At 41.8% G+C, this 14,352-nt stretch overlaps 1 protein-coding gene across 1 annotated transcript in view; it reads right to left on the minus strand.

The window, feature by feature from the left end:
• Positions 1-14,352, minus strand: part of PAK7 (p21 protein (Cdc42/Rac)-activated kinase 7) — a 383,566-nt gene that overhangs the window by 17,953 nt on the left and 351,261 nt on the right. Inside the window, exon 7 of the mRNA XM_006894246.1 lies at positions 12,331-12,457. Within this exon, the coding sequence (XP_006894308.1) occupies positions 12,331-12,457 (127 nt within the window). The remainder of the gene's footprint in view (positions 1-12,330; positions 12,458-14,352) is intronic.

The following is a 14,352-nucleotide window of genomic DNA, read 5'->3' on the forward strand; positions in this document are numbered from 1 at the left end:
GGACACATACTAAGAAATTGTGTTGCCACCTACAGGTTCAAATCCACAAGCTACTCCATGGGAGTAGGTAATCTCTTCCTTTATGATTTTTCTTCCTCTGAAAATCCACCAGAGGACCAGCTATGAGTCAGTTCTGACTTTATGGCACATAATAACAACATATCCATGTGCAATAGTAGATCATGTGATAAAAGACACATTGGAGCTCTTTCTGAACCATCTTTGGCTTACTGAAGACAGAAGCTTCTAAAATCAAAGTTAAACACAGATGACATGGGCTCAGTATTTTGGAAAGTATTAATTGTAGGTTTCTTTTTCCATTTTCTTATTCATAATTGTCTCTCAAATCAGCAGTAATGTGTAGTTTGAGGTTGAGAGAGATTGAATTGCTTCAAATAGAAAATGTGAGAAAGTCGACTTCATGCACAAGCAATCTTCTCAACAGTTTAATACATCAAGAATAAAACTCACATACTCAGATCTGAGTTTCCACATGGTAGGAGCCACTCAAGATACACAATCACCATAGCAAGAGAGTCAAGCATGCTGACTGCAGAGACGGTGCAGGACTGGCCATGATTTTGTTCTGTTGTACTTGTTGTTGTAATTGTTTACTGTGGAGTTGGAATCGACCCAGAGCCAACCCTCCAGCAGACTTTCAAGGCAGTAAATTTCATGGAAGGAGCAAGTGGTGGATTCAATCTGTGTACCTTTGTGTCAGCTGCTGGACAATGACTAGGGATGACTGAATGAGCTGTGGTGCTGGAGAAGAGCATCAAATATACCATGGACTGCGAGGAGAACAAACAGGTTCATCTGCCAGGCTGCTCCTTGGAGGCAAGGATTCTGAAGCTTTGTCTGATATACTTTGGACATGCTGCAAGGAGGGGCCAGTCCTTAGAGAGGGACATCATACTTGGGAAGGTGGAGGGGTGGCGCAGAAGAGGAAGACCCTCGATGAGATGGATTGATTCCGCCACTGGGGTAATGGTGACAGGTGTGTCAGAGGCAGTGCGATTGGCACAGGATAGAGCAGGGTTTAGGGCTCTTATACATAGGGTCTCAATGAGTTGTAAGCGACTTGATGGTACATAACAACAATAACAACAAGCCACCCATGGTAATTAGCAACAATTGCCACACTAGTCAGTACTTGTTGAACACAAGGTCTTGCCCAATGTGACCTTCATGGAGAGATGGCACCACAGCATGAATGGAAGTCAGCCTAGGGTGGTGTACCTGGTACTCTATGGTCTCTATGTGTGTTCAGGGGCACAGAAGTCCTCCACATTTCATTGAAAGAATGGGGAAATGTCAAGAATAAGCTACGGCTGACAAGAAAAGGTAGCCTCCAGGGAATTTTCAAGAGATGAGGCAAAAGGAAATACAAAATAATGCAGAAGGTCTTTTTAAAAAGACCAACAAATAATAGGACAAGTTCCCCCTCAGTGGTCACTGGAAATCAGGAGAGTTCAGAAAACACAAAACACCAAAGAAGAATAAGAATCAGAAAGTCAGACTCCTTGCCATTGAGTCATAGCTCACAGCGGACCCTCTAAGTGTGTTCCTGAAGCTGTAAACTGCACGGGGTAGTGGGGGTGGGGGTTGGAAACTGTCCTTTTTTTCTTCCTTGGATTCAAACCACCAGAGAAGCATGGCCTTTGAGTGAGCAGCTCTTCTCCTCACGGAACCAGCAGAGCTCAGAATAAGAAGATGGGCCTTATTTACCTCATGAAGTCCCATAAAGCACTGTTAATGTCCATTCTCCTAGACTTCATCTGTGTGGGAAGAGGGAGTAGGTGGTGGTCCAATCGGAAAGACTGGGCATTTTGGTTTTCCATACAGCTGTAATAAAACAGCACAAAGTGGCTGCCTTTGAAGAGCGAAATTCATTTTATAGTTCCACAGCTGGGAGACTGAAATCAGAGTGGTGGCACGTGAGGCTCTAAGTGAGGGCTCTAAACGAGTGAACTTGTTCCAGCCTCTCTGTTAACTTGTGGTGAAGGCTGGTGGTTTTCAGGGTGCCTGAGTTTGTGGATCCATCCTTTCTCTACGGATCTTCCCCACTCTTATAAGCAACTAGTCATGTAAGATTAGGACCAATCTTACTCACGTATGACCTTGTGATAATCTAAGTAGTAACGTCTTCAAAGACCCTGTTTCCAAATAGGGTCACATTGCACAAGCACAAGAGGTAGGACTTGGGGATACAATTCAACCCAAAATATGAGGTTTTTTTTAAGGTATCAGTTCAACTTTAAAATAATATAGTCAAGCATGATAGCATCTAAATTACAGAAGCTGCCTAAAATAAAAATGGAAATAAAAAAAAATATCTCTAGCCAGTCGAGTCCATTAGTTTTAGGAAATAAAAATAAATGTGTGTGTGTGTGTGTGTGTTTTCATTTTCAATCCCTGAATGTGAGTAAATCTGCAATTTTTTTTATATACATAAAAATAAATAAAAATCAAACCCACATGCGCTGAGCTGACTGATTCTGGTGACCCTTCAGGGGGTCTCTGAGACTGCAAATCTTAACAGGAGTGAACAGTCTCATTTTTCTCTTGTGGAGCAGCTGGTGAATTTGAACTGTCAACTTTCTAGTTAGCAGCTCAACACATCACACACTATACCAACGGGACATAGCAGAAGAGAAAAAACGCCTGGCTAATAAATTTTTTCTGCTTGTAACTTTAAGGTAAGAAATAAGGTAAAATGGATGGATTAAGGGAGGCTTAACATATCAGCATTTAAATATTGGCAGTTATTTATTTCAATATATACAGTGTGAGTTTCTCTTTTCAGATATTTTTAAAAGCAACAAAACTGACACACTCATAATTATATCCTGACAGAATGTAAGACAAGAAGTGGAAGCTCAGTCCTTGGAAGCTCGGCCTCCTCTCCTGTTGTAGGAGTGTAAGTGCTTTTGCATGATTTTTCACTCATCCAAGTACATAAAGGAGACAATGTTATAAAAGAACATAATTGCATACAACACTTGCCCAAATGAATCTGCAAGTAGATAATGAGGACTCAAGTAATGAGTATAATAAAGCACTGTAGGCAGATCTTAAAAAGGGAATCACACAGGCTCTTAGCTGAGTCTTGTTTTAGACAGAATTGTATAACTTCACTGTTTAGGAAACCTCCCTTGCCTCTCTAATGCACGCAGGCTAGGAGGACTGCACCTAGTTCACTGCCTGTCCCTAAAAGAAGAAGAAAGACTTGTTACACAGGGACCAAAGAGCTAGAGATAGAGCTCAGACACAGCTGCCGTTTATGATGTGCTCTGACTAGTATCAGGGGACCCACAAGAGGCTGGGCACATTGTAAAAGGGGGTCTACACATGCCATATCGAAAGGTTAAAAAGAGGAGTTCAAAACCTTCCTACATGTGGAAACTCTTGTCACATATACCTCAAAGTAGTCTTACATCTGCTGTAAGTTTTCAGGAAAGAAGATGAATGTCTTTGTTCCTGGTTTCTGGGCAACTCTGCTGCCCAGCTTAGGTAGCATTAGCATCACATGGGAACTCGTTAGAAATGCAGATTCTTGGGCACCAACTCAGTTTAAATGAGTTAAAATGTCTGAGGATCAAGAATGAGATGCAAATCAAAACCATAATGAGATACCATCTCACCCCAGGAGCAGTGGCAAAGTTTAGCAGGCTAGCAAGTAATAAATGCTGGAGAGGATGTACAAATTGCGCTGGGAAAATCTGCTACCAGGGACCTCTCTAGAGTACTGAGAAGTAATGACGTTGGTCTGGAGATTAAGGTGTTCCTGATCCAGCCCATGGTCTTTGCAATTACTTGCTATGCGTCAGAGAGCTGAACAATGACTAAAGATGACAGAAGAAGAATTGAGGCCTTTGAGTTGTGGTGCTGGAGAAGAGCATTGAACATACCATGGACTGCCAACAAAACAAACAGGTCTGTCTTAGAGAGGGTGAAACCAAGTTTTTCCCTAGAGGTAGGATTTTGAAGTTTGTTGCACATACTTTGGTCACATGACCAGGAGGGACTAGTGCTTGGAGAAGGATATCATGCTCAGAACGGTGGAGGGACAGCACTGAAGAGGAAGAGTCTGGGTGAAATAGGTTGATACAATAATTGGGACAATGGGGGTAGATGTGTTGGAGTCAGTGAGACTTGGTCGGGACAGGATAGGCTTCAGAGCTGTCATACATAGGGTCTCTATGAGTTGTAGGTGACTTGAAAGCACACACAACAATGAATATTTGGGTAACTTACACCTTTTGGCTATCTGCACAGTGCTGCAATGAACAATGACATGTGTGTATCTGCTTGAGTCCATGTTTTCAGTTCTTTTGGGTGTATGCCTGCGGTTAAGGAAGCTTTGGTACCTAGTGGATGAAGCTGTGCTGAATCCCAAAGACATGAAACCACCAGCTGCTCTGAAGAGGAAGGATGGACAATCTCCTCCTGTGTGTTCACTGCCTCTGAAAACCTGTTGGGGGTCAGCAATGGGTTGGTTCCAACTCAATCTTATAGTTAACTTTTTTATTTCTTTTGTCTAATTGTATTTTAAATGAAAGTTATGAAGCAGTTTTAATTTTTCATTCAACCGTTCACACATACTTTATGTTAGAATATTCATTTCTATATCAACAATGAAATCAACCTTTCCTACTTCTTACCTGTAATTCTGATTTCTATGAATCTATGTCTTCCCTTTCTTTAATGGTAGTACGTTGACCATCCCCTTATTGTATATTGCCTTCTTCTTTGTCACTCATGAAAGACAAATATTTTTAAGATCACCATTATAAAAAGCTAAAGAGAAGTCTGGTTGATACTCTCCCTGCTTAAACCAGTGGACTGCCAGGACTAGGGTCTTTGAACTCATTGGTATCCCAAACCAGGCTTCTACAACCCTATATCCTGGCAACAACTTCTAGAAATGTCAGCCTCTGGAACTGGTAGCCTCCAAAGGCAGCAGCCTGAGACCCTGCCTGCCTGCTGATAACTTGGACTCTGGCTCCCCACATGCTTCCGTCTTGTCTTCTAATCTACACACCTGGGATTTGCCTCTACAAGACTGGTTTCCTGAGGCGGCTATTTATGAAAGTGGATGCCACTCCTGCTTCCAAGCTTGTTTTAGCCGGGGAGTGCCACCAATCGCTGGCCACCATGGGTGATCATTATCGCATTTGACAGCTGTCATCTTTCCTGGGCCAAGGAGGTACCTGGCCATGGTTGATGTAAGAGAATATAAGTATAGGTCTTTCCTTGGTGGTGATGACTGACCCAGCACGAACATCCATCGGTGACCTCCAAATGGAAGTGCTTGATACATGAGTTCTCATTTTTTTGTAAGCCAGCGGACTTCTTGGAGAGAATTGTACCTACACAAATCTTGTTATATAATAAGAGAAAGTTTGCTAAATAAGACTACAGGATATATTTTTTTTCCTTTTCCTGTTCGGGAAAAAAAATCTAAAGAAAGGTTTACACATAGAGATAATCATTCTTGGGATTGGAAGAGAGGGAGTTACTGCGGTTAGGTGCTGTTGGACAGATGATGAATCAGCAACAACCGAACTTAACCCTGCCCTGTTCTGTGCTTCCTCAAGATCTCTGCCATGCTCAAGGCCATTGCTGCAATCACTGTGTCAATCCATCTCCTCGAGAGTCTTCCTCTCCTTTGCTGACCCTCGACCTTTCCCAGCATGATATCTTTTCCCAAGAGTCTCTTCACTTTCTGCAAGCAAGGTTGAGTGATCAGCTTATCACAAGCCATTGAGTTTCCTCCAATCCTGAAGTCATATTCCTCTTCATACAGTCTAACTTGGCTAGGGACACTAACTTGTTGAATTCAGCTTTTATGTTGTGAGGAAGCTGGGATCATATGGCGAGGTCACTCTGTAGCGGTTTCTGTTGAGAGCTCCAGCTGAGCATTCACTCAAGGGCCAGTACTAACTTTCTGACACGTGAGGAAGACTTCTAGAAAGCTGTACCGCCAACTCTCACTTAACCACAAATAAGAGCAGAACTGCTTAGCAGAGTTCAACCATGCCAGGACCATGTGAGATGATAATAACATGATTGCTCTTCTATTTTATTTTTTAAAAAATTTTATTTATTCATTGTTGTACATTTTCCTTCTCCTGCCTCCCCCTCCCCCAGTCCACTTTGCAATGCACTTCTTGTTCCAGATTGCCGACATACATATAATGCCTAAGCTTATATGACTTTCAGACAGTTCTCCTCATCAGTTCTAATGCAGTCTTCATTTTCTATCCACCTTCCCCTCCTATTCTCTCCCCAACCCCCTATGTCAGTCCTATTTTAGAACAGTGGTATTATGCAGTATTAATCCTTCTGTTACATACTTCCTCAGCAAAATATCCCATAAACTGGGAAAATATTTGGCAATGACATATCTGATAAGAGACTCATATCTAAAATTTATAGAATACTCCAGCACCTCAACAACAACAAAAAAAGGTAAACAGTGCAATTGCAAAATGGGCACAAGATATGAATAGACACTTTACCAAAGAACAAATGTAGATGGCAAAAACAAACATATAAAGAAATGTTCAACATTTCTAACTATTAGAGTGGTGAAAAACCAAAACAACTATGAGCTATCATTTCACCCAAGCAACATTTGCAAAGTTCAACAGGGTAGCAAACAACAAATGTTGGTGAGGTTGTGGAGAAATTGCAATTCTTATTCACTGCTGGTCTGGATATAAGATGGTATAACCATTATGGAAGGTGGCCTGGCACTTTCTCAAAAAATTAGAAATAGAAATACCATTTGACCCAGCAATGCCATTACTGGGAATATACCCTAAAGAAATCATGCACGTCATGTTTATTGCTTGCATTGTTCACAATAGCAAAGAGTTGGAAACAACTCAAATGCCCATCAACAAAGGAATGGATAGAGAAGCTGTGGTATATTCACACAATGGAATCCTATGCTGCATTGAAAAATAAGGAACTCATGAAATATTATACGAAATGGGTGACCCTGGAGGACATTATGCTGAGTGAAATATCTCAGTCACAGAAGGACAACTGCTGCATAGTGCCACTGTTGTAAAACGGGACTGACATCGGGGTTGTGGGGAACCTAAGAAAAGAGGGGATAAATAAAGTAGACTGCATTGAAACAGATGAGGGAGAGAACTGTTTAAATGGAATATAGGATTGGGTATTATTTTCATGACAAGATTACAGAAAAAGAAATGTATATTAAAGTGGACTGGGGGAAACTGTATTAACAATGAAAGAATTTTTTTTTTCTTTAAAGAGAAAAATGAACTGGGGGAAGAGTAGACAGGAAGGAAAATGTGCAACAATGAATGAATGGGGAAAAGATTAAATGGAAAGAATATGCTGTAAAAATATATATGTTGCATTAAAGATCATTAATAAAAACATTTTTAATTTTATTTTTATGTGAGTGTACCGTCAAATCAGATATGACTGGTACAGGAGGAGACTGCCCCTCCTTCCCCGGCAGAGCATCTGGTGGAGTCGAACCGTGTGCCTCTCGGATTGTAGTTGCAGCTCCTTGCCACTAGGCCACCAGAGCTCCCCTAATAAAAACATTTTTTTAAAAGTCTTTTCATATACTATGTACACAAAAATAAATAAACAAACAAAACCCCAAAACATTATACAGCATGCGTGAACATGACTGTTCTTTAAAAGGCCTGCTTTGGTGACAGTTCATTGATTTGTGCTGTTAATCTAAGTACCAGACCTCTCTGAGGAGTCAAGTCCATCAGTGAGTTCGTGGGAGAAAGATGCATAATTTCCTCTCTTGTAATTTAAAGCCTCAGAAACCCAGTGGAGGGTCAACTCTGAGTTAGTTTTGACTCACAGCAATGAATTAGAATGTTTTTTTAAAAGATGCTTTTCGTGGTTCAAATCCACCTGATTCTCCACCAGAAAAAGAGGGGCAAATACCAGTTGGATCTGATGCGATGGTACACATACAAAAAAATAAAAATAATAAAAAAATATTCTTAGGACATTATCTTTTATTACTCTGTGTGTTATACCCAAAGCTAAGCCACTACCATGAAGTTGATTCCAGCTCACAGTTATCCTCCGTCAGGTTTCTGAGGCTGTGAACCTTTACCGTAGGAAACTGCTTGTCTCTGCCTGCAGGATGCTGGTGACTCTGAACTGCCATCCTTCCCGTCAGCAGCACAACACATAAAATACGATTCCACCAGGGCTCCTTGTATGGTCATAGAGAAAATTCTTTTCTCCATTATTTAACACTGTACTCTTTATACATTTGTCTAAAAGTGTACTCTCAGCCTTTTCTTAGAACATTGACCCTTCATCTTTGCTCTTCTTTTGAGGTGGAGGCAGAGAAAAAGATTCTTTAAATTGTAGAAACAGAAAGGGCCCTGTGGAGTCAATTTAATATGAGATGTTGTTCTGAAATGTGAATGAGCAAACTCTGGCCCAACGTGGTCAAGAAGGCAGAGAACCACACTGTGGCTCTCTGCCCTTTGTCCATGTAGCCACGTGGCTCACTTCTTCACACATCGCTGTGGTAATGTCACCATAACAGAAGGGCCTTCTCTGTTCAGTCTCTGTAACAAATGCCTCTCCTGTCCATCCTCATCCTTGCTCATCTAAATGAGTAATTCTAGAGATTATTCTATTATTAATTATTATAGATAATTCTAGAGCACAATCGCTGCCTGTCTGGTGTCTGGTGGTAAGTTTGGTGGTAAGTTTATTTATCTGTTGGTTAACTATCACACTCATTGGTCTTCTTAGGAAACATTTTAAATGAAATTCGTGATTTTGCCTTGATCATACTTGGGATCTAGAACAACAGAACTTGTTCAACAATAGAATAGATCAACAATTCTGGAAAGCACTCAAAATGTGCCTGTCCCTGTGAGATCTCTGAAGAGTACATGGAGGTGCAGAAGATGTTCAATACATATAATCTTCTCTCTAGAACAACTGAATGAGTCATCATCTTATGGCCAATGTTTGAAGAGAAGCTCTTAAAGTCAGGTCATGAAACAGTGAATTACTGTCTTAGTCTTATGTCTGATTTTTGACATCTGTATCGTACTTACAGAGAAGACATCTGTACCACCAAATTCCAGAAACAAGGAAAGAAGCTTTGTCTCTAAACTACTCTTCTTTGTTTTCTCTGTCCCATTAGTTGAGAGAACAAATCAACTCAAGAATCAGTTCAATGCATTGAAATTTGGCTCAGAGAAGATAGCCGTGCCAAGGTGCTTTGTGCTCGAGTCGGGCCAGGCAAGAATACCTGCACTTTGCCCATCACTTCCCTATTCTTTGGTAGATTGTACAAAAATGGACACACACTCTTCTCTTCCCTCTCCATAACCTTTTACAGTGTGACATTGCATCAAGACTCAAGCTCATCACTGTGGAGCTAGAACCAACTTGTAGCTGACCCTCCAGCATGTGTTCAGCAGCTATAAATCTCACAGAAATAACCGAAACATTCAGGACAGGAAAGGTTTAGGGGGTACAGAGGGACGTATGCATCGCAGGCGACTCGATGGCACATAACAACAATAACATACTATGACACGTTTGGAAGCAGGAGTGGCATCCACTTCCTAAACAACATGCCTCCGGAAACTCTATGAACTTTGATAAATGTTGATAGTTATAGAAAGGCTTTTGTTCATAGGGTTGCTATGAGTCGTGCTTGACTCAAAGGCAGTCAGCAACAACATAAATCTCACAGCAGGATATTGCTCCTGTGGTGTGGCTGGTGGATTTGAACAGCCAGAGACATGCCACTTTGGGGTTAACAGCTCAACTCCCTGCCTTTTAAACTATGAGAGAAGAGAATCTTATTTCTCTACCTCTGGAATTTGGCCTTGACCACAGAACATGAGCAGGCATGATATAAGCAGAAGGTTGAAAACAGCTTATACTTTGTAGTTTGGCTCTCTGGATGCTCTTGGGAACCTTGTCACAGTCACCATGTGAACAGACCTGGACTAGACTACTGGTGAATCCCTGGGCGGTGCAAACAGTGGGCTCAGCTGCTAATTCCAAAGCTGGAAGTTTGAGTCCACATAGAGATACGTCAGGAGAAAGGCTTATCGACCTACTTCCCCCAAAAATCAGTCACTGAAAACTACTGAGCACAGTTCCACTCTACCTCACTTGAGGTCACCATGATTTGCTATTGATTTGAAGGTGCCTATGTAGGTTTCCAGGAGATAGATGAGTGAGATGTGGACCAGCAACTTCCAGTGCCCCCAGTTAGTGAGTTTTCAGACAAATGAGTGAGGCCATCAGCTGCAGGTTGATAGGATACAAATGAGTGAGTTCAGCTGAGACCACATCTGAGCTGTTCCAGGCAAGGTCAGTTCTCATGGCAACTCACAGAACTAGAGCAAGAAATGGTTGCTGTGATAAGGCATTAAATATGGGGGTGATATATTAGTAATAGAAACTAACTGATACAAGTTCAAGTTGTTGTTGATTGCCTTTGAGTTGAGCATGACTCATAGCGACCCTGTGAACAATGGTCTGAAGCCCCTTGACAACTATCAACATTTATCAAAGTTCATAGAGTTTCCAGAGATATGTTGTTTAGGAAGTGGATGCCACTCCTGCTTCCAAACCTGTCATAGTATGTTATTGTTGTTTGCCATTGAGTCTCCTGCGATGCATAACGACCTTACGTAAAGCAACTCTGAAACCTTCTATGTCCTAAGCCAGTCTTCACTGTGCTTTAAAAAAATTGATATCAGTAAAAAAAATAAAAAAGTGATATAATAATCTTAAATTTTTAAAATTAATATATGTATGTATATATATAATATGTATGGGGAGAGATAATATATCACATTTTTATTAGGTGCTGTGCAGTCAATTATGACTCGTGGTGACTCTACGAATGACAGATGAAAATCTGAACCTAAGCGATCTGGCTCCATCCTCATGTTCTCTGCCACGTTCAAGGCCACTGTTGCAGTTCACTGTGTCGATCTAGCTTTTGAGGGACTTTTTCTCTTTCATTTGACACTCTACTTCTCCAAGCATGGAATTATGACTGATTTTTATTTAATCCTATTTACTGTTTTTAAATTAATTTATTTATTTTTCATTTCAATGAACATCTACAGAGATTTTGGAATTCCATTCATTCATTGTTGCACTTTTCTCCCCGCCCACCCCACCTCTAACCCCCCATCCTATTTACTTTTCTGAGTTTGTAAAAGTTTCTACAGTGGAATCTACAATCTCTATAAAGGAAAATCCAAAGTGCTTGGGCAGATGTTTCTGTCTGGTGTCTGATCATTCCCGGACAAATACGGAGGAGGGCTGGCTCCATTCACTCCAGAGCCAGTGCCTGTGGTGGGAGTAAGAACTTAGTAGTGAAAATCAATGCTCCAAAGCCCTCCAAGGAACTAAGCACTCCTTACAATACTGAATCATCATTTCATTCTTAGGGTTGATGTGTTTCAGCAGAATCTTCTGAACAGGCTGCAGTAATGGGAAACATGGAAATCTGAGGCCAGAACCACATGAGTGTGCTGGACATATTCTAAATATCTTCCCTGCAGGTCCACTTTCTTCCTTTCTTTAATCTCTAGGGTGTGGGGCTGCCTTTTGAGGACTGTGATGACTCTCACCTGGGGTCGGCCAATGGGGAACACAAGTAGGAGCTGGAAAGGAAGTAGCAAAAGGAGATTTTTTTGCCCCTCTCAGTTCCCATCTTATAGGTCCATGGTAGTCTGTTCTTCACTACAGATCAAAGGGCACATCTCTTCATACAAACATCTCTATTTCCAGATTCTAGTACTAGTACCTCTTCATGGTGGTAAGAGTGGAACTCTATTCAGAAGTACAATATTAATCCTATGCAATATTCCTCACGATTTCACTAGACCTTTACAATGTGTATTTACCAAAATCTCTCCAAATTACTGGAGTGGAATTGGTCATTTGTTTTCTGCAGACACTCTGAGAGGTATACAAACACGCATATCCACCACAGTTAAGGTGGACATAGTCTTGGAACAGTCAGCGTTTCTTCTCCAGAAGAAATAAGAAGATAGATGAAAAGAAGTTTCCATTACTTCCTACACGATTGTTAAGGCGGAAGATTATTAAATTCAGGTCACAGGTAACTCTGACTAACAGGATGACACAGAGTATGGTAATTTCCTTCTAAGTAAGTCTTCTGGGAAAGGCAATGACTGATTTGTGACTAAGAAAAATGAGAATGATGAGAAAGTGTTTTTAGGAGGACACGGCCCACAACAGACAACGTGATAAAGCAAACCATGGAGGGGCCACACTGGGCACTCTTACCCGGCCATCACTGGTCAGGAGAATGGAGTCACTCTTGATGTCCCTGTGAATCACTCCTTGGTTGTGAAGGTAGGAGAGGGCTCTCAGAACTGACAGACAGACTGTAGCTATCTGCTCTTCATTCATCCTGGAAAGGAAAGGACATTTGAATGAGCAACTACAGGTTTAACAAGATCTCTGAGAAGGTTGAGAGGTAGGTTCTATGAGTTCTGGTAAACCATTTTCATGCATGGAAAATCTATAAGCAAGGAAAAGTAAAACTTTGGAATCGGACTCTTGAAACGTAAGAGGGTGCCAACATCACCAGCAACACCCTTGAAATTGAATTTGATGGACCAAACGTAGCTAAAGGAAAGATATTCCCATTGGATGGGGTTTGGGTCATCGCTATCAAAGGCCCTACAGAGAAGCAGGACCTCTGAAGTCCCACAGAGCGCCTTGCTGCCCGTGGAGCTGTGCTGCCAAGTGTATCTGTCAGGCAGACCTGAGCAAGGACGTTAATTTCCTCTGCTCTCTGCTTCTTCAGTTTGGAAGAAGAATGACCACAGTTCTCCCTAATGCTGGTGTTAGGCAAATGGTCTTTGGATATCTAAATACCCACTTCCCCTCCTGAGCCTTCTGCCTTCCCCCTGCCCACCCTCAAAATCCTGCCTTTTCCTTTTCCCAGGAGAGAGAGGTTTGTGTTGTTTTAGGTCTGTCTTATTGAAAGGAAACTGGCCCTTTGAGTTAGCAAAAACTACAGAATTCCTGGATGGTGCAAACGGTCAATATGCTTGGCTGCTAACTGAACTGTTCACTATTTGGGTCTAACCAGAAGTACCTGTGAAGAAAGATTCAACTCAGCTAAATTAATTGTTACTGAGTAGGAATCCATTCAAAGGTTACCATCCTGGGATAGTTTTTGAGGCTGTAAATTACATGGGAAGAGATTGCTCATCTCTTCCCTAAAAAGTTGCTGGTGGATTTGAACCTCTAAAAAGGCAGGGCCTTTGGGTCACCAGTATACCTCTCTATACACTATGCCACCAGAGCTTCCTTCCAGAGTGGCCACTGAAAACGCATTCAATTCAACTCTGACATAAACGGAGTCACCATCAGTTGAATTCAACTGAGAGCGACTGACCATGATTACAAGCTGAAATAATTTACTTCACTTATTTCATTATTGTTGAGAATACGTACAATGAAACACTAACACTTTTTAATTCATGAGCCGTGGAGAGAAGAAGACTGAGCTCAAGACTGTCTATTCATGGCCACATTTCCCACTGCTCCTCCTTAATGACAGCATTCCGGGTTCAGGGAAGGACACTGAGGCCAGGCGACTTGCCTAAGATGACACTTCTCTGAGTGGTCCGGTCACAGTTCAAACCTCACCTCCTTTTTAGTTGAAAACCCATACCTTTCCTTTTCCCACTGTACCATGCTATCTTGAAGCTCAGAAATGAATTTTTCTAATGAGTTTTCACTCTTAGTTTAGCTACAGGGAAATCCTCAAATAATCCACACTCATTGCTGTTGAGTCAGAACCTACTGATTGCTGATCCTCCACTGGGTTCCAAGGTGGTAAATCTTGGCAGAAGACCGACCATCTTTCTCCTGTGGAGCTGCTGCTGCTTCAGACTGCTAGAGGGGCATGGCCATTGGATTAGCAGCGCAACTCTCTACAGAGGAGGCCACCAGAGCTCACCACTGGAGGAACCTGCACTGCTGGATTCATTTAGGCATCTGCCTTACTCCTTCACATGCGTAACTTCCTTCCTATCACAGAGACACTGTAAGACCCCATGGTGATAACACAAGTAGGAGTGCTCCTGGAATGGGGTGCTCCTGGGATGGGGAGATCCTGGGATAGGGAGATCCTGGGATGAGGAGCTCCTGGGATGGGAATTTCAGAAAATGGTGAGTTCACAGGATGGAGAGCTCCTGGGATGAGGAACTCCTGGGATAGTGAGTGTTATGTATTCACTTGACTAGGCCAGTTGTTGAGTCACACATTGATCTGAAAGAGAGAAAGAGAGA

Source organism: Elephantulus edwardii, unplaced genomic scaffold (genome assembly GCF_000299155.1).
Source record: "Elephantulus edwardii isolate Elephantulus edwardi_28Jun2011 unplaced genomic scaffold, EleEdw1.0 scaffold00138, whole genome shotgun sequence".
NCBI classification, from domain to species: domain Eukaryota; kingdom Metazoa; phylum Chordata; class Mammalia; order Macroscelidea; family Macroscelididae; genus Elephantulus; species Elephantulus edwardii.